General features: G+C 43.3%; 1 protein-coding gene across 16 annotated transcripts in view; it reads left to right on the top strand.

Moving 5' to 3' along the window:
• Nucleotides 1–18,870, top strand: part of ank2b (ankyrin 2b, neuronal) — a 151,571-nt gene that overhangs the window by 59,405 nt on the left and 73,296 nt on the right. For 10 of the 16 annotated variants that reach the window (XM_085251601.1, XM_085251459.1, XM_085251539.1 and 7 more), the window contains exon 1: nt 4,202–4,552. The exons of 4 other annotated variants lie outside the window; for them this stretch is intronic. In XM_085251601.1, coding sequence (XP_085107727.1) covers nt 4,424–4,552 — 129 coding nt within the window. In that variant the 5' untranslated portion in view covers nt 4,202–4,423. Of the gene's footprint in view, nt 1–4,201; nt 4,553–18,870 lie in introns of those variants that run through there. 2 more of the 16 variants (XM_085251583.1, XM_085251579.1) reach the window with 1 other exon arrangement.

The raw sequence follows: 18,870 nt of genomic DNA, 5'->3' as shown, positions 1-18,870 counted from the left end.
CGGTGGTGAGATTGTTCCTAAGCAGCCTCCATTAAGCACTGACACAGACGACACTGAGGTGATATCTAAAGATGATGAACACTGGATTTCTTCTTGAAAGCTTTCAGTGAGACAGCTCTGTGCTGTGTGCTAGCTGAGGAAGCTTGGACTTGAGAAAAGGTTGTTTCAACCTAAATGTAATCTCTCTTTTCCTCAATCTAAGTCAAACTTAGATATGAAGAAATGACAGCATGCTGGAGTCAGCTCTGTCCTGGATGAAGGCCTGGTGGGTGTGGACTGGACCCCTAACCCTAATCCGGCCTCTTCACTCCTGTGTCCTCCTCTTTTCCACTGTTGTTTGGAATAATCTGGTTTTCTGAGTGTTTCTGATGTGAAAAATGATAAGTTAACGTATTTCCTCTGACTCACGTGACTCCAACGTGGTTGTCAGCCACACGAGGAAAATGATGGAGCTAAAATCCTCCACGTTACACTTCATTTACTGCACTCATAGGTCACCTTTCATGCACACGGGAGCGTCTCAGTTCAGCTCTGTGCTCTACTTTGTAAATTGCAAACAACACCCTGAACTTGTGACTGGCCAGGGGCGGGACCGTTAATGAGTTTGTGTCTACAGATAGGGCTGCTCGATTATGGCACAAATGATAATCACGATTATTTTCACTGAAATTGAGATCTCGATTATTTGACGATATTTATTTAACCCTTTAAGACCGACCATAGAACCAAGTCCGCCAGAGCTTATAGTATATGTTTACATGCTGTGGAGCCATTTGTGGGAGCATTTCAAGTTGCTATACATCAATACAACTGTTATAGCCCTAATTTTAATAATATGTATGCATTAAGTGCATAGTAATTACATTAATTGCAAAAAAGTGCAATAAACTACAAAAAAAATTTAAAATCGTTTTTGGGTTTTTTACATATTTTTTACATATATTTCTACCTGGAGAAATTTAAGAGTTTTATCCCTCAAAACTTTAAATACAAAAAAGTTGCAAAAAAAAATAGTTTACAACAACAGGAAATTTATTTTGAGTGTCTTCATAGTTTTATTTTGGAGATACAGCAATTTTTATATACTGCAGAAAAAACAAAAAACAATCTTATGATGCAAATTTGCAAAGAAAACAGCATGTGCATCAAAATAAACTATTTCCAGCTGTGCAATTAGAGTTCTAAGCATCACAGAAACTATTCAAAAAAGTCAAACATGACTTATAAAAACACCAGTATAGGCTTTTAAGGCTTACAAGTGAAAAAACGACATTTTCCGCAAAAATGACGTCACTTCCTGTTTCGGGCAGGAAATGGCGGACATGCGATAGTTCGCGCTGACGTCTGTTTCAATGTGGGAAGTGTTACGAACAGCTGATCAGATCGGCAAAGCGTGTTTCTGGAATATTATGTTTTTGTTCCTGCAAGCGCTTTTTATGCAGGTTTTGCAAAACTGTATGTGGAAGGAAACCGTGACCGAGGACAAGTTGATGGCACAAGACGTAAGTTCCATACGCAAAACAGATTATTGCGCTAGCTTACACGGTTCAGGTTCTACAGGGATTTAAAAATAGTTACGCAAAACAGAGCGTGCTGCTCTGACCGGCTTTAAAGGGTTAACAATGACTTTAAAAAAATAATATAAAATAGTGCAAATACTGATAACAGTGCAAATGTTTGCAATATAAGAAATTAATGACAAATGTAAACATCTGTGTTTAGTGAACTTTGCAGTGTTGCTCTGTGGTGCAGCTACGACACCGTAGCAAAGTTTACACACAGTCTACTTGATCCACGTCTGACTGAACCCATAATGTTTCCAACCACTGAAGTTTTTTACCTCTCTGTTCAACCAGCAGCAGTCACTCTCCTCTCCAAATAACTTCTGCTTAGCTTTCCAAGCTTCCCTCGGGTCCTCTTAATCAGCGGTCCCCAACCCCCGGGCCTCGGACCGGTCCCGGTCCGTGAGTCGTTTGGTACCGGGCCGCGAGAGTTGAGGCTCAGGTGTGAAATGTCTGTTTTTCAGGGTTTTTATCGGTTTTCCACGTTATTTTGTTATTGTTTTTATCGTTTACTCGGTTTTCCTGGGACTTTTCACGTGTGTTATGAATAAATCTTCTTTTTTTCGGTACCGGTACTGGTTTTATTTTGTTGTATTTATCCGCGACACCTTAAAGGCCGGTCCATGAAAATATTGTCGGGCATAAACTGGTCCGTGGCGCAAAAAAGGTTGGAGACTGCTGCTCTTAATTGTTGTGACACGTGTTCGAAATGCAGAGAGGTGCGCTCGATTTGCCACACGGAGCAGCGCGAGAGTGAAGCACGAGGGAGGGGCTAATAATCGGCTCAGTCATTTTTAATGATCGTTGAAAGCCCAGATCGTAATCGAGATTAAAATTCGATTAATTGAGCAGCCCTATCTACAGATCAGACTGAAATCATCTGTGTGAAAATCAGATGTCTTTCTATTCAAGCACAAGAACGTGCACTTTAATGTGTAGAAAATTAGGACGCTGTTCTTCCAATTTTGGTGTTTTTCACGTTCTTCTTTTGTCCGTTCTTTCTGCCTGTATGATGCCAACAGCTCAGCATATCTCGTTCCAGAACGGCGTAGTTGTTAATAATAATTCTTGCCCACGTGAAGGCAACGCCACGAAAATGTGACGTTCAAACTAAGAACATTAGCTTCAAATATGTTAATAATGGCAACAGTATATAAAGGAATGAAATTAATAACATGGAAACCAATGAAAATGAATATTTCATGAAGTGACTGCTGTTGAACTCAGAGCTGTAACTGGACCTGCTCAGTCTGATTTATCAGAGTCTTTTAGCTTCAGCTGGAGCATTTACTGCTCACACAGCACAGCAGCAGCACATTTCTTTATTCATATACACATTTCATTACCACAAAGTGCTGTTTACAAAACAACTAATACTATAACTTTGTTACCAAACAACTCTCAGTGAATACAGGCGTGTTTAAAGATGAGATTTCAAAAGTCATTCCTCTGTTTTAGCAGCGGTGATGAATTAAAGCCCCAGAGCCTCTGAGCAAGGCAGCAACAAATGCACAAATGCACACATGTGAACACACAGTAGATAACAAGCTCCAACTGAAACACTGTAAGATGCACATGTTGGTGTTCATAATCACACATGGCTGTGGCACAGCTTCAAAGCCTGGGCTTCTCTGAAGCAGTCACCGACCTGCCGCCTCCTGACACTCACAGAGGTCAGAGGTCACAGCTCTGTCAGGGTCAGAGTCTGACGAGCTCCCGCAGTCCATCGAGGAATGTGTGTTTTTGTGTATTTGACGATGAGGATTCTCAGCATGGAGAGGCAGCTCCAGTATGAGACCCTCAGCAGATTATCCTCCGCTCTGTTGGGGGAGATTTGGAGAAGATTAGTAACCAGGCAGATTTACTCCAGGTTTCCTGCTGCTATGAATCTCCACACTGCTGGATGCCCACTGCTAATACAATTATTGTGAGTAACATGCTGAGCAGGTTAGGAGCCACTCTTTTCACAGGGGGCAGGAGATCGTGTGTTTCACGTCGTCTCTAATTCTAACTTTAATATACGTTTGACTGTCTGTGGAGTATCATACTGTCACTTTTCACTGCAGTGTTAGGACAGAACATGAGGGGGCGCCATTGTGTTAAAAAGCAAAAAGGGTGAGGTCGCGGTGGAAACGGAGGCGATGCTTCGTGTTAATGAGGATTATTTACGTTTAAACATGAAAAGTGTGCGTACTGCCACATTAATTATTATTATTACTGCCTCACATGAGTCAGTGGTGCTAATACTCTGCATTGCATCACATGTATAAAAGGATGCATTGCATTTTTATCATTTGTTTTTCTGTGTGTTTGCTCAAGCAGACTATACCATTTGCTGACAGGGGCAGGTCCCCCCCTCTGCTGAAATGGTACCTCCCTTGCTCTTTCTCCAAAGGACACACACTGACTTCCGTGTTCTGTATCTCCTCCCATTTCTTGTTACCAGCTCCTCCCCCTGCGTTTACCTCCCCTTCTGGTTTACTGGGAGGGGGGGGTCGTATAATGAGAGAATCTGCTGCTCCCTCTGCAGCCCGAGTGGTGGAGGGAGGGGCAGCCTCTTCCCGGCTTCTCTATTGGTCTTCCAGCTTACCTCTTGGTGGCGTGTGCCAGGCAGCCCCTCCTCTCTCTCCATCCTGGGCTCAGATGCAGTTATCCAGGCAGCAGGGAGGCAGGCTTGCTAGTGCCACTCACAGTGTTTGCAGAGAGACAGTGGAGGATTCTTCCCGTTTTTGTCACCTGGAGAGGGGGGTGTTTCGTTGGACGGCTGGTCTCTTCTGTTAATGAGGCTAGCGTTCTGAGAGGACCACTGAGTGATCTAAGAGCTGTAGATTTCTGCGTGTGCAAACAGTGAGAGGACAGTCATGGCTCACGCTGCTGCTCACATTAAGAAGGCCAGGTCTGAAATGGACCAACCTCCGGATCTGAAGGCTCTGGAGAAAGCCAGAGAGAAGAGAAGGCGCTCCCGGGAACGGGCTGAACGCAAGCGCAAGGTACCAGGCTAGACCCATTTATCGCTCTCGCGTGACCAGTCGGTAACCAGTTAACTCCATCCCCTCTGCTTCATTGTCATCGTCTGGTGTCATCTCAGCTTGTTGCCCTGAAGAAGACTGTATCTTTACACGAACTGCAGAAGTTCCCCATTGAAACTGTCATTTTCACCTTCATCATCATCATCAACTTGTCTTTAGTGCTGCCACCAAGGACACGTGTTTCTTAAAAAGATGCATTTTCTTTACGACACATGGAGCCCGTGCTGCACCCTCACACGTAAATCACACGAAGCACAAGCCAGCTTTCAGAGGAAAATTGATCCTCGCTGCTGTCACTCGCCTCGGCTTAAACCCAGCTGAGGGATCCTCCTCAATCCATCCTTGACTCCGCTGATAATCTGCCGTCAGTAATGTGACCACTGATTGTACGCAGTCAGCACTGATGCGTCCTTATACCTCCCCTCCTTGTGTGGTTACACACACACATAAATAGCCCTGCTGTGTGTAGATGTACCTACGCAGTGTCGGCTGCATTCCTGTGCAGTGTGTTTGCTCAGGGATGCTGTCTGCAGTCTCTCAGGCAGAGACAAAATGCTCCTACGTTGGTGTTATTCCAATAGGTGTACCTTTTAACAAAGCAGGACACGACATGCAAGCACACAGTGGACCGCTGTGCACTGGTGCAAACAAAGAGTCTTAATAGTGAAATCCTTCGTAATGGTAACCTGTGATATTTAATGTTTGAAACACAATGAACCACTGATGTGTTGTAGCTTGAAAGGCTGCTGCAAACATGTCTGTACTGAATATTGATTAAGAGATAGGTGTCAGTTTGGATCGCTCGATGCTACCGTTGTGTAACATGGAAGCAGTGGAGGACATAAGAACACTGAACGGACACAAAGTAACCATGTGGGTTTTTGTTACTACTGCTGCGTCACTTCTAATAAGTCTCAAAGTTACTGACATCTGGCAATGATACATTTAACACACTGCACTAAGTAGATGCCTGAGCCCAGAAAGCAACGGTTTAGTTCCACCTCTCACACGGTCGAGCAGGTAAAAAAGAAAGTAGATAATCGTTGTATTTGATTATCTGGTTGTTGATCATCTTTATTACATTTAACAACAACCGATTGTGATTATTACTGCTGGAGTGCAGTGGCTAGCACTCACAGCAGAATGCTACTGGGTCCAAATGCACCCTGCCTCATACCCAGTGTCAGCCCACCAGCAACCCTAGCCTGTGTACACAGGAGATGGATGGGACACAGGTCAGTTTGACTGCACATGTTGATTTTAGGTTGATTCATATAGTAAATATAAGGGACGTTTGCATAGTTATGTGGATACAATTTCAATGACTTACCACTAGGGATGGGTATCGTTTAGGTTTTATCTGATACCGGTGCCAAACCGGTGCTTTTGAAACGGTGCCGGTGCTTAAACGGTGCTCAAACCGGTGCTTAAAGAATGGAGAACACAAAACTGGTCCAAAAACCTCTCATGTTCAGCTGTTTTTTTGTAAAAAGATAACAATGTTAGCCTTTTCTGCAGCTATGGGGCATATATGGTATCACTCTTGGCTGGAAGCTTAAACAATGGAAAAAACACAAACTTTGTCCAAAAACCTCTCATGTTCAGCTGTTTTCCACTTTTCCTTTGGTCATTTTAGCCTTTTTGTCCAGGGTGAAGGGAGCATCTGCCATCAAACAAGAAGACAGCCGCATGTAGCTATGATGATGTTTGCTAGTTCACCTTACATGCATTAATGTAATAACGTGGTTAGCCTACTCAACGTAAATTACACACGAACAACATTAAGCTACTCATGCAGAGAAGAACGGCTGCTGCTGCATCATCATCCTCATCATTTCTGCTACACTGGCAGGGCTAGGGGCCAGGACTCTCCTCTTCGGGTTCTTGGGGATGTTGCTAACTCCGGGTCAGATAACAGGCACCACACCACAGTAGATGTGCTCGGTGTGAGGTCTCGCAGCAAGCTATCAAATACGGCGCATTTTTCGGCTTTTAAAAAAAACGCTATGCGTCGCCAGGTGTGTCATCAGATTTGAGGTGTTACCTCCTTTGACAGTATCACAGTATCAGCTTAAAGCACTTGTTGCTGCTGAGTTTGCATCTTTTGCTGTGGAGTACAGCCAGACTTTTGACCGCTTCGCCTTGGGCATTTTTAATCTGTAGCTCTGCTCTAAAAGAACGTACGTACCTGGACCCGCCTACTATCCTCGGAAACGTAAAATGATTGGCTAGAATCTAAAGTGTATCACAGCTCAGGAAAAAAAAGCACAGAAATGTGCGCTGCTTTTCGGTCTGGTTACTACCGTTTATACCGGTACCCATCCCTACTTACCAAAGAAAAGACGCTGCACTCATATTCCTCCGAGTGACGGCTAATGCTTCTGGAGCAGGTTATCACTTGGCATCAAAATAACAACTTCCAAAGCTAGAGCCGTGTTGTTTAGTGTTTCTATCCCCTCCACCCTTCACTGCTGTCATTATTGACCCAAGTTCAAGGGAGATTATCACATGGGATTACTGACAGGCCCTGTCTTTCATTCCCAGCACACACACGGACACACACCTAAAAGTGATTAGTAGATTCAGTTTGGTGGATTGTTCAGCAGACGCCGAAGGACATTTACATCACAGCCACGTGCATGCTGCTGTAAAATTGGCTTTAACAGTTAACGGTGGTCAGTGGCTCTCAGAAGCACAACGAGCTCACAAAATTAGATATTTTTCCCCTTAACCGTCCCCTGTCCATACGGGACGGTTAAAGCGCTGTTCTCTTTGCCTTTGTCGCAGTTTTCTTTCTTGCAAAGTTTTTAAAAAATTACCAGCGGGTCACACGAAGTCCCGAAAAAAAGTGCACTTCACAGTGGACTTTGAAACAGTAAAAAGCAAAGACAACTCAAAAAAAAGAAAGAAAAAAAAAAAAGATTTTCCCCTGAATACATCGTTGTATTTGTGCATAGAAACAGCCTGTTTGCATTTACCATTTGTGCTAGCATCCTAGTTACATAACAAAGCTATGTGCAAAGTGCAGTAAAAGCGACTTTATATCCATAGCATGCTGCTTACACACACTTCAAACATCTTTCTGTCAATAGTAAAGACTGTCCCGCGGGTCAAGATGAACTTGGCGGCCTCACAGCGTGTTTGTGATTGTTTCATGTGGTGCACTGGAGGTCAGCGAGATATAGCAGATGTTGCAGAGCTGTCATTAATATGCATAATAAATGCCTCCCAGTCTGTTATGTCTACATTTTCCATCGTCAAACTCGTATTGTCATGTCTACGTCTCTCCATGTTTCCTCCTTATTTTGTAAGGTCTTTGAGTCTTTGTTTAGTTTCATTTCCCCTCTAGCGTCATGTTAATTTGTGTCAGCTGTGTTTCCCAGGTGTTTTCACTTTGCTCATTCCCTTCTGTGTATTTAAGTCCTCTTTCTTCCTCTGTGTCACGTCAGATTTCAGATATCTCATGATTGTGTTCAGGTCACGTTCATGTCCATGTCTTGTTTGTCAGTTTTCCCAGTTTAGGTGTTAGTTTTAGTTTTCACCCCTGTTCGCTTTTGGTTTCACCTAAATTCTGTGTCTGCGCTTAGCTTTGCACCACAAACACGCCAGCTGTGACATGTATGTGTATTTGTGTGTTAAGTGGATTTCAATTATCCAGCAAACATTTAGCAGTAAACAGCAAAAAGTCCTCATCCAAGAATTGGAGGTATGGTGGAGCACAACTTCTTCCATATATATTCACAGTAATCCACTAATTTTAGATTGCAAATAATAATGTTTTCAAGTCCTGAAAAACCACCCGGCAGGCCGAGACTTATGCCTCCTCTTTTCCATATATATGGATGTCTTACAATGTTTTTATAATGTTTTTCATCTTATCTATTTTAATTCTTTTATTTGATTATATTGTCCCTCTGTTCAGCACTTTGGCCAACACTTGATGTCCTTTAAATGAGACATTATTCTTTACAGACCTAAACGTCCTCATTTGTAGCCAGCCTAGGTTATTGTTGAATTTCGTGAATCTTGAACTTCAGCATCGTTAGACGTCTGCAATGACTTCTAATGAATATTTATGACAGTGAGAGGTCAACATCATTATACCTCACTGAGTTTTGAACCGTGTTCTAGTCATTCAGACTAGAAGCAATGAATAGATTGTGCAGCCATCTTTCATCCAAAGCTGTGCAGCTTAGCTTAACGACCAACAGAGTGTTGACTACAGTGCAGCTCTGTGATTGAAACCTCATCAACAAACTTGTTTGGCTCTCACATTTATAACTTCATGACTTGATCGACTTGTCCAGCCGAGTTATTAAGAATCTCCTGCCAGAGACTAACTGAAATGAATTTGAACAATGACATAAGTCCCCCCTAAATCTTCCCCCTCGGTCTTTCTGCCTCTGTCTCTAAAACATTGCAGGATATTGATGGTGTAATCCACAGTAGGGCCCTGTTTGCAGCAGTAATCCATTCGCCCTTCTCGTCATGGTTATTTTTATGGCCATTTGGTTTTGAGCATTTCAGTCTTAGCGTTTTCAAGGTATTAGTTGTTAAGTAAAAGCAATTCTGCTGGAACGTCATTTAGAGCTTTCATGTCATGAGGTTTGAAATATGGTTGATAAATCAGACATAAATATAAGCGTGATACACAGAGAGGATTTATTATCAGGGATGTTTTAGAGAGACAAACACTGGCCGGTGAGCTTGAGCTTTGTACTGCATGTATAACCTGGACTTTATAGATGTCTGACTCATAAGAACACCTGTGATTGTCCAAGTAGCTGCTCTGTCTCAATGCACTTTTCTAGGTTTTTCCTTAGTATGTGGGCAGCACTAACTGTCAGGAGCATTCATGTGAAATGTTCACTGGCAGGGCTATTTCATGCAGTGAACTGTGCTTGTTTTCATTGGTTTAACAATTCCTAATAGCCCGCACTCAAATATACATGTATATATGTCTTAAAACACTTGAAATAAATATAATCTCCAACTAAGTTTGATAAATGACTGATGCTTTTTCAAGCACCCTTGACTCCACTTAACCCATAGACATGTACTGTTAACACATATGGATCAAATGGACAGATAAGCTTTGGCTCATACAGCAGCGTCAGTCTAGAGCGTTCAGTTCAGTGTTATTTATATAGTGCCAAATCACAACAACAGTTTATATTGTAAGGCAAAGACCCTACAATAATGGAGACCCTGCAATAACTGAGACCCTGCAATAACTGAGACCCTACAATAACTGAGACCCTACAATAACTGAGACCCTGCAATAACTGAGACCCTACAATAACGGAGTACCTGCAATAACGGAGACCCTACAATAACGGAGACCCTACAATAACTGAGACCCTGCAATAACTGAGACCCTGCAATAACTGAGACCCTACAATAACTGAGACCCTACAATAACTGAGACCCTGCAATAACTGAGACCCTACAATAACGGAGTACCTGCAATAACGGAGACCCTACAATAACGGAGACCCTACAATAACTGAGACCCTGCAATAACTGAGACCCTACAATAATGGAGTACCTGCAATAACGGAGACCCTACAAAAACGGAGACACTGCAATAACGGAGACCCTACAATAACTGAGACCCTACAATAATGGAGACCCTGCAATAACTGAGACCCTACAATAACGGAGTACCTGCAATAACGGAGACCCTACAAAAACGGAGACCCTGCAATAACAGAGACCCTACAATAACGGAGACCCTGCAATAACGGAGACCCTACAATAACTGAGACCCTACAATAACGGAGACCCTACAATAACGGAGACCTACAATAACTGACACCCTACAATAACTGAGACCCTACAATAACTGAGACCCTACAATAACGGAGACCCTGCAGTAACGGAGACCCTGCAATAACTGAGACCCTGCAATAACGGAGTCCCTGCAATAACGGAGTCCCTGCAATAACGGAGACCCTGCAATAACAGAGACCCTACAATAACTGAGACCCTGCAGTAACTGAGACCCTACAATAACTGAGACCCTACAATAACTGAGACCCTACAATAACAGAGACCCTACAATAACTGAGACCCTGCAGTAACGGAGACCCTGCAATAACAGAGATCCTACAATAACTGAGACCCTACAATAACGGAGACCCTACAATAACTGAGACCCTACAATAACTGAGACCCTACAATAACGGAGTCCCTGCAATAACGGAGACCCTACAATAACGGAGACCCTACACATAACGGAGACCCTACAATAACAGAGACCCTACAATAAAGGAGGCCCTGCAATAACGGAGACCCTACAATAACTGAGACCCTACAATAACGGAGACCTTACAATAACTGAGACCCTACAATAACGGAGACCCTACAATAACAGAGACCCTACAATAACGGAGACCCTACAATAACTGACACCCTACAATAAAGGAGGCCCTGCAATAACGGAGACCTTACAATAACGGAGACCCTACAATAACGGAGACTCTACAGTAACGGAGACCCTACAATAACTGACACCCTACAATAAAGGAGGCCCTGCAATAACAGAGACCCTACAATAACGGAGACCCTACAATAACAGAGACCCTACAATAACGGAGGCCCTGCAATAACGGAGACTCTACAATAACAGAGACCCTACAATAACGGAGGCCCTGCAATAACGGAGACCCTACAATAACGGAGACCCTACAATAACGGAGACCCTACAATAACAGAGATCCTACAATAACGGAGACCGTACAATAACTGAGACCCTACAATAACGGAGGCCCTGCAATAACGGAGACCCTACAATAACGGAGACCGTACAATAACTGAGACCCTACAATAACGGAGGCCCTGCAATAACAGAGACCTTACAATAACGGAGACCCTACAATAACAGAGACCCTACAATAACGGAGACCCTACAATAACGGAGACCGTACAATAACTGAGACCCTACAATAACGGAGGCCCTGCAATAACAGAGACCTTACAATAACGGAGACCCTGCAATAACAGAGACCCTACAATAACGGAGACCCTGCAATAACGGAGGCCCTGCAATAACGGAGACCCTACAATAACTGAGACCCTACAATAACGGAGGCCCTGCAATAACGGAGACCCTACAATAACTGAGACCCTACAATAACAGAGACCCTACAATAACGGAGACCGTACAATAACTGAGACCCTACAATAACGGAGGCCCTGCAATAACAGAGACCCTACAATAACGGAGACCCTACAATAACTGAGACCCTACAATAACGGAGACCCTACAATAGTACACAGTGGTGCAAGGATGTCATGGAGTCAAACGGACAGAAGAACTATTTGTGTTGATCAACAAACCAAATCATCTTAGAGATCAGATCCTGACTAATAGAGGGTTTTTAGGAGTACTCATTTTGATGGTTGGTGATTTAAAAATCAGTGTTTTTTTCCTTTAAGCCGGGGAGTATAAATAGACTTTCCCAACATTTGTGATGTGTAGGTGTCTACTCGGCTCCGTCTTGTTCCAACCACGTTTCGCCAACATTAACACCCAAAACATGGCTGACAGGTGCTTCTCTTTTCTCTTCTTTACTTTTAAATTTGAATTTATCAGGCATTATAAATTCTAATACCAGAAGATTGCCAAAAAGCTAATATTGGCTGATACTCAATGGCTCTCTTGGAAATTGATTTGGCACTCAGCAGCGTGCTGGCAGGCTTTGAATAGATGCTTCAAATGTCTTTCATGAGTCTGTAAACTTAGTTAATCTTCCTGAATGTTAAACATGACCAAATTAACCGATTATTATGCAGTTAAACACATAATGATAAAACACATAATGTTCCTGATTACAGCCCAGATGACATCCCAAATAAAACAACGTTAGAGAGACTTCATTGCTTTTCATATACTTCTCATTTGCAGTAAATCCACAGCACAGTCTGGCTGTACTGGTTTGGATGTTCCTCCGACTCTCTCACCTCCATCAGAGAGTTGCATTGTTTGAAGCCACTCTCCTATTCCTATGCTTAATCTCAATCCACAGCTGCCCAACTGATGGGGTTTAGGGAGAGCTGTTTGATGTTAATCTGTCCCCCCTCCAGCCAGCTCTACATCTATATGCATCACTCTGTGTTCATGCTGACTGTATGCTGCTGCATTTCTGATATTTTACTGTAATCATCTTCACAGCCGGTCTTTTAATAATCAGTTGGTTTGATATTATTCTTTTCCCAGCTGATCTCTTTAGTAAAGGTTACATTTGATTGGTTGTCCCAGTCAAGTGTCTGTAATCGATATAGTAAAATGTTTGGTGTTTTGGTGCTTTGGTAAACAGAACAAGAAAATGCAGCTTTATTACCACTCGCTCCAGTATAGACGCTCCAGTACTGACCCAGTGTACATTGATGTTGAGTAAGCACTGCTGTTTGATGCTGAACTGGGACTACTAATATCCTAGATTAGAGCATTATAATCTGGTTGCTGTGGTATTATGGGGTGCTCATGAAAGATGCCAATCCTGTCACCATGGTAACCAGGAGAATCCACTGTAGGAATCAGTGGCAGGGTCTCCTCTGGACGTGCAGTGACACACAGTGGTTAGTAACACAGTAGAAATAGACACAGGACACATTAAAAGCAGTTTGTACTCATGAGTAAATCTGATTGTCCTGACCTGGGCAAATAATCATGAAAGGGTCAACCTGACATCAGGCTGTGTTGTCACAGTGATGTGGTCCAAAGTCGGAAGCTTGCCAGAGTACAGCAGATGTTAGTTTGCTTTAGTTATGCAAGGAGGAAAGATCCCCCAAAGAAGCTCAGCCCTGAGACCGAAGCTGTCTGCCACCATATCGTCTCACGGGAGTCAACAGGAAGTCCTTAATGATGCAGTCGCACTTCTCAGAATCTGCTCAGTGATGTTTACATCATCTTTGGCTGTACCCACCACCACAGACCACCACAGACCACCACAGTCCACAGACCACCACAGACCACCACAAACCACCACAGACCACAGTCCACCACAGGAGGAAGTGGGTTAGAAGCACAAATGTGTTTGTATGATATACAATCATTATAGATGTGAAGTGTGGCAGTGATCAGGGGATGGTTGTTTGCACATTTACCATGAAGTTTGTGCTGTTTCATTGTATTTTGAGAGTCTGTGTTTAACATCGGGGAGGAGACGTAGAAGTCAGCCCTCTGATGCTCTGTCGAGCCAGATGATGAGAAAGCTGATCTGTAGAACTCAGAGTACTTTACAGACGTAAGAAATAACCATGTTTTCTTTACTGCTGAACCACTTGTCTTGGTGCAAACTGGTCCCCTTTTGTACTCATAAGATTTATCGTATTAATGTTAATCATCGGAGAAATCTACCAGACAGCTGCGAGACTGAGTGAGCCAACCAACGGAGACACAAACTGCTGCAGTAGCATGAACTTTACTATCACCATCATATGCCTTACCATGTTTGGCTTATATTAATATTTTCAAATATATCTCCAGGTCTGCATTTTTGCTGATTTTGAAGAGTGAGCTTAATAAATTTTTCTTGAAAGTTTTCAGTCTCCATTAGGTCTGTTTGTTTTGGATGCTAGCTGAACATTACTCTGTGTTCAACATTAGCACCTTTTTCTGCAGTGCAGTGGGAGTTTTTCTGTCACGGCTGAGCTGAGCGATAATTTGAATTCACTGTCAGGACTAAGAAGTAAAAACTAGAGGACGTGGACCCCAGACAAAGCAATGAGGTGCCAATAGATGTTATATTAGTGTTACTAGCTGGAGGCTGGGTGTTGTCTTTGCATCTCCATCAGATTCTTTCCCTCACCAAACACATTTCCTTCTCATCTCTTAAACAGCGCTGTGGGCGTTTGGCCTGTTATTTTAGGCAAGCTCACCTTCCCTCCGATAACATTTTCCTCTCTGTTTTGCTTTTTTTGAGATGCCTGGCTGAAATTAAATTGTACTCACACATATTTAAGTAAACAGAGCTAGGGTCAAAACCCACTGAGGTAATCCTCCCCCCGTCTGGATCCAGGCCAGGCGGCAGCACTGACAAATACAAGTGGATATATATTAGTGTGAGTGTGGGTGTCTCTGCTTTCTGATTGTGCAGCACTTTATCATCATACATAATGTGTTTCTATTCTCTTTTGCATTGTGAACATACATTGTACTGGACTGGACTACAAGTGAACTCTAATGTTATTGTGTCAGAACTGCCACTTACTTAAAGCAGAGGTACTCTTACACTGCAGCGTGCATGTGGATCATGTTCAGCTGAGCTGCTGAGAGGAAGGAGAGTCGGGAAGGAGACGGATCGCAGCCTGACACACGCTGTGGCACATTTGGAAAAGCAACCATCCAATCAGGGGCTGGTTGCTGTGGATGCAAAGAGTAGAGGCACCACTCAGATACTGGGTGGGTTGAGGTTCAGGTCGCACAGAGAGAAGAAACCACTATGTCCTCACAGATATACAGTATTGCACCCAGAGATGTACAGCCTGCCAGACCAGTAGACACCAAGACCATTGTAAACACATGGAGGGGATGTTTAACAGGCTGGGAGCGCCAGAGGTGATCCACAGGAACCAGGGCGAGACGTTTGAATCCTGTGTGTTTGTATGTGAGAAAGTGGGCATCCATTAGACGACAGCTGTGACGACATCTGTGTTTAGTTTGAGGTGCTGTAGTTGTCGATTTTTTACACATCTTTGAAATATTTATATTTGAAATATTAGGAGACGTACTTGTGCAAAGGTAATATTAAAAGGTTGTAGCAGAACGTAAGATATAAGACAGAAGTCAGAGTACAGTGTTATATGAAAATAGTAATAATACAAGAGCGTGTATACTTCTTACTGGCTAAATGTGACATATGGCACGTACAGTAACATTGACAGTCTGAGCTGCTTTTTTGAGTCCTCTTGTTACCCAGCGGGAATTCCCCAACACTGACTCCTGATTGGACAGACGGGCTTTACAGATGTTGCAGGAATATGCCCAGTGCTTAATACTACAACATCTGGCCATAAAACCACCTCGTTGTGACCAGACAGTGACAGCAGCACCTCCAGGACCAAGGCCTCGATCTACTTTAGGTTCAGGGTCACTGGTGTTTTCTTCCAGCGTATCATAAAACAACACTTGTTTGTTTTGTTCATGTTGTCACTGCATGTCAGTTTATACTGACTTTCCTATTAACTCTAAAAGGCTGCTTACGCTGGAGGAAATTTGGTCCTCGCTTTGCTTTGTACTTGCAGTTGCCAAGGAAACCAGTATCATCCACACTGTCAAAAGTCATTCAACGGTGTCCTCTCACAGGAACTCACTTTATATTTGAATCAGCAGTGGCCCACTTCTTCAACTGAAATAAATCTCACATTTGTCACACACTACAAACCATCTGGAGGTAAACACATTTCCCATCAGCATTATTTTGATAGATGATGGGAATTAGTAGGTAAACCAAGCTGGCTTCTATCGGCTGTGACACCCCGTGTTTGCCTACTGGTGGCGGTCAGAGGGCCCGGTGGCGCCAGTGTCCGGCAGCCTCGCCTCTGTCAGTGCGCCCCAGGGCAGCTGTGGCTACAACGTAGCTTGCCATCGCCAGTGTGTGAATGTGTGTGTGAATGGGTGAATGACTGAATGTAGTGTGAAGCGCTTTGGGGTCCTTAGGGACTAGAAAAGCGCTATACAAATGCAGGCCATTTACCATTTACCTGTGTTTCATTCAGATGTCGGTCCAGCCTGTCAGACTCGTCTTTGGTAAAGGAGACATCCATATCTGTCAGTGTTACTAAGGTCTGACACTGCAGAAGACTTTCTGCAGGTTTCTCATTTTGAAGCAAAATCTAAGCATAAACCTTATCTACATCTTTGTTTCCATAGCAACACAACCCTCCTGTGTCTATAGTTCATAGTTTATTTCGAAAGCAGTTGTGTAGCTTGTTTTTATGGACACACAATGTCGTCCACACCTCTAACTGAGATCTGTTTATCACTGATGGAAACAAGCTGAATATGTTCAATATTTAATCCCAGATCTGTGCTTCAGTACCTGTCTGCACCCTATACTGCATCACGTTCGTCTGTTAGACTGTATGGGCTTTTGCACGGCAGTTCATTTATGAGCTAACATTAAGCTGCTGGGTCTCTTGTGTTGGTTTTCATTTGTCAACGGACTGATGATACCTGATGCTGGTTCTACCTGAGACCAGTTTGGTGGTTTCCACTGTTATCATAGAGGCAGCCCTGGTTGTAAATCCACCTCTTGCCCGGACGTTGCATCTCTCCCTGGTTGGATGGATGTATGGATGTATGGATGGTTGGATGGTTGGGTGTATGGATGGATGGATGGGTGAATGGATGGATAGATGGATGGTTGGATGGATGGATGGTTGGGTGGATGGATGAATGGTTGGATGGTTGGATGGATGGATGGACGGATGGTTGAATGGATGAATGGATGGATGTATGGATGGATGGATGGTTGAATGGATGGATGGTTGGATGTATGGATGGATGGTTGGATGAATAGTTGGGTGGATGGATGAATAGATGGTTGGATGAATGGATGGATGGATGAATGAATGAATGAATGAATGAATGAATGGATGGTTGGATGGATGGATGGATGGATGGTTGGATGAATAGTTGGGTGGATGGATGAATGGATGGTTGGATGTATGGTTGGGTGGATGGATGAATGGTTGGATGGATGGATGGATGAATGAATGGATGGTTGGATGGATGTATGGATGGATGAATGGTTGGATGGATGGATGGATGGATGGATGGATGAATGGATGTATGGATGGATGAATGGTTGGATGGATGGATGGATGGATGGATGAATGGTTGAATGGATGTTTGGATGGTTGAATGGTTGGATGGATGGATGGTTGAATGGATGGTTGGATGGATGTATGGATGGATGGATGGATGGTTGAATGGATGAATGGTTGAATGGTTGGATGGATGGATGGTTGAATGGATGGTTGAATGGATGGATGGTTGGATGGTTGAATGGATGGATGGATGTATGGATGGATGGATGGATGGTTGGATGGTTGAATGGATGGTTGGATGTATGGATGGATTAAAGAGGGGTGTGTGGGGATTTTTACTGGCTACACTTTGTGCAGACCAAGTGTTCCTTCAGCTACTTGCTGTGTTTCACGTACACACAGAAGCATCTAGATTACATCTTTCCCCACTGCAGTAACATAAAGTAGTACAAGTGGCTTTACTCCCTGTCCCCCTCCCTCCCACAGATAGTGAGCCATATGGCGGATGGCAGATTAAAAATGTTTGTGCCTGCCCTGCCCATTGGATTACCAGCCCACTAATGGGGTATGAGTGTGTGTGAGACTGGGGGTGGGGGATTCTGCAGTCCTTAGAGATAAAGAAAAGTAGTGACTTTCCTGCGTGGCCTGTTTAAGTGTGCTTGAACAGGTAGCTGTAACTCTGGCTTTGTTTCTTTGTAACATATTTACCCACGTAGTCATTTTTTGTCCTCCTAAACGAATAAATGACAGTAAAACAAAAAATACCCTCATTAAGTAAATTACAAGTAGGAGAAGTGAAACTGAGAAGTGTTTTGGATCTAACTGCAGATGTTTCAATAAGGCCAGGATTCATTTTCCACTTCCACGAGTGTGCTCGGGTCCACAGATGGTTTCTGACTTACTCTTTGTTACTCCGGTAATTAAAGGCCTTGTGCTGATAAATATCACAGTTCTTCCATTGCCCAGGTGTAGCTAATAATATATAGCTTCGTCAGTTTTTTATGAACTTAACTCTTCAAAGGCCGCTCATCGAAATACTTGGTGACGAGTGTGAAGCAGCAGGAAAATATGTTTGTCCCTCATAGTACTGGATTTCCTGGATATGCTCCAAATTGCTCAGATTGGACTGGTTTTCACTTTTTGAAGGATCCACTTCACTGACCGTGTTCCTCACCATTCATTTAAATGATTTCTTTCTAGTCACTTTCTAATCGTTCATTCATAGAAAACCCCAGAGCTCCTTCTCATGGGCTTGCACTGGCTCTCCACAATGAGAGGTCTTTCTCCCTACGCTAACATATTCCACCAAATGGTTTAGCTGATCTGTTTAACAGTGAGATTATTGTGTGAGTCGTGACCTAGAGGAGTGCAAAGAGAATGAGACATTTACCTCCCTGATGTCCCACACAAGGACACACATATGCACACGGAGAACACAACACGGCCACGTCTGAAGCTTCTGTTAGACAGCACACCGTTAATTGTGCTGCCATGAAAAGGTC

The sequence above is a fragment of the Mchenga conophoros genome, linkage group LG3 (assembly GCF_057382185.1).
Source record: "Mchenga conophoros isolate Kocher_MC1m ecotype Shallow Benthic linkage group LG3, M_conophoros_male_GT1.1, whole genome shotgun sequence".
In the NCBI taxonomy this organism is placed as follows: Eukaryota; Metazoa; Chordata; class Actinopteri; order Cichliformes; family Cichlidae; genus Mchenga; species Mchenga conophoros.
The sequence above is the reverse complement of the archived record's forward strand: the minus strand, read 5'-3'. Positions and strand labels throughout refer to the sequence as shown.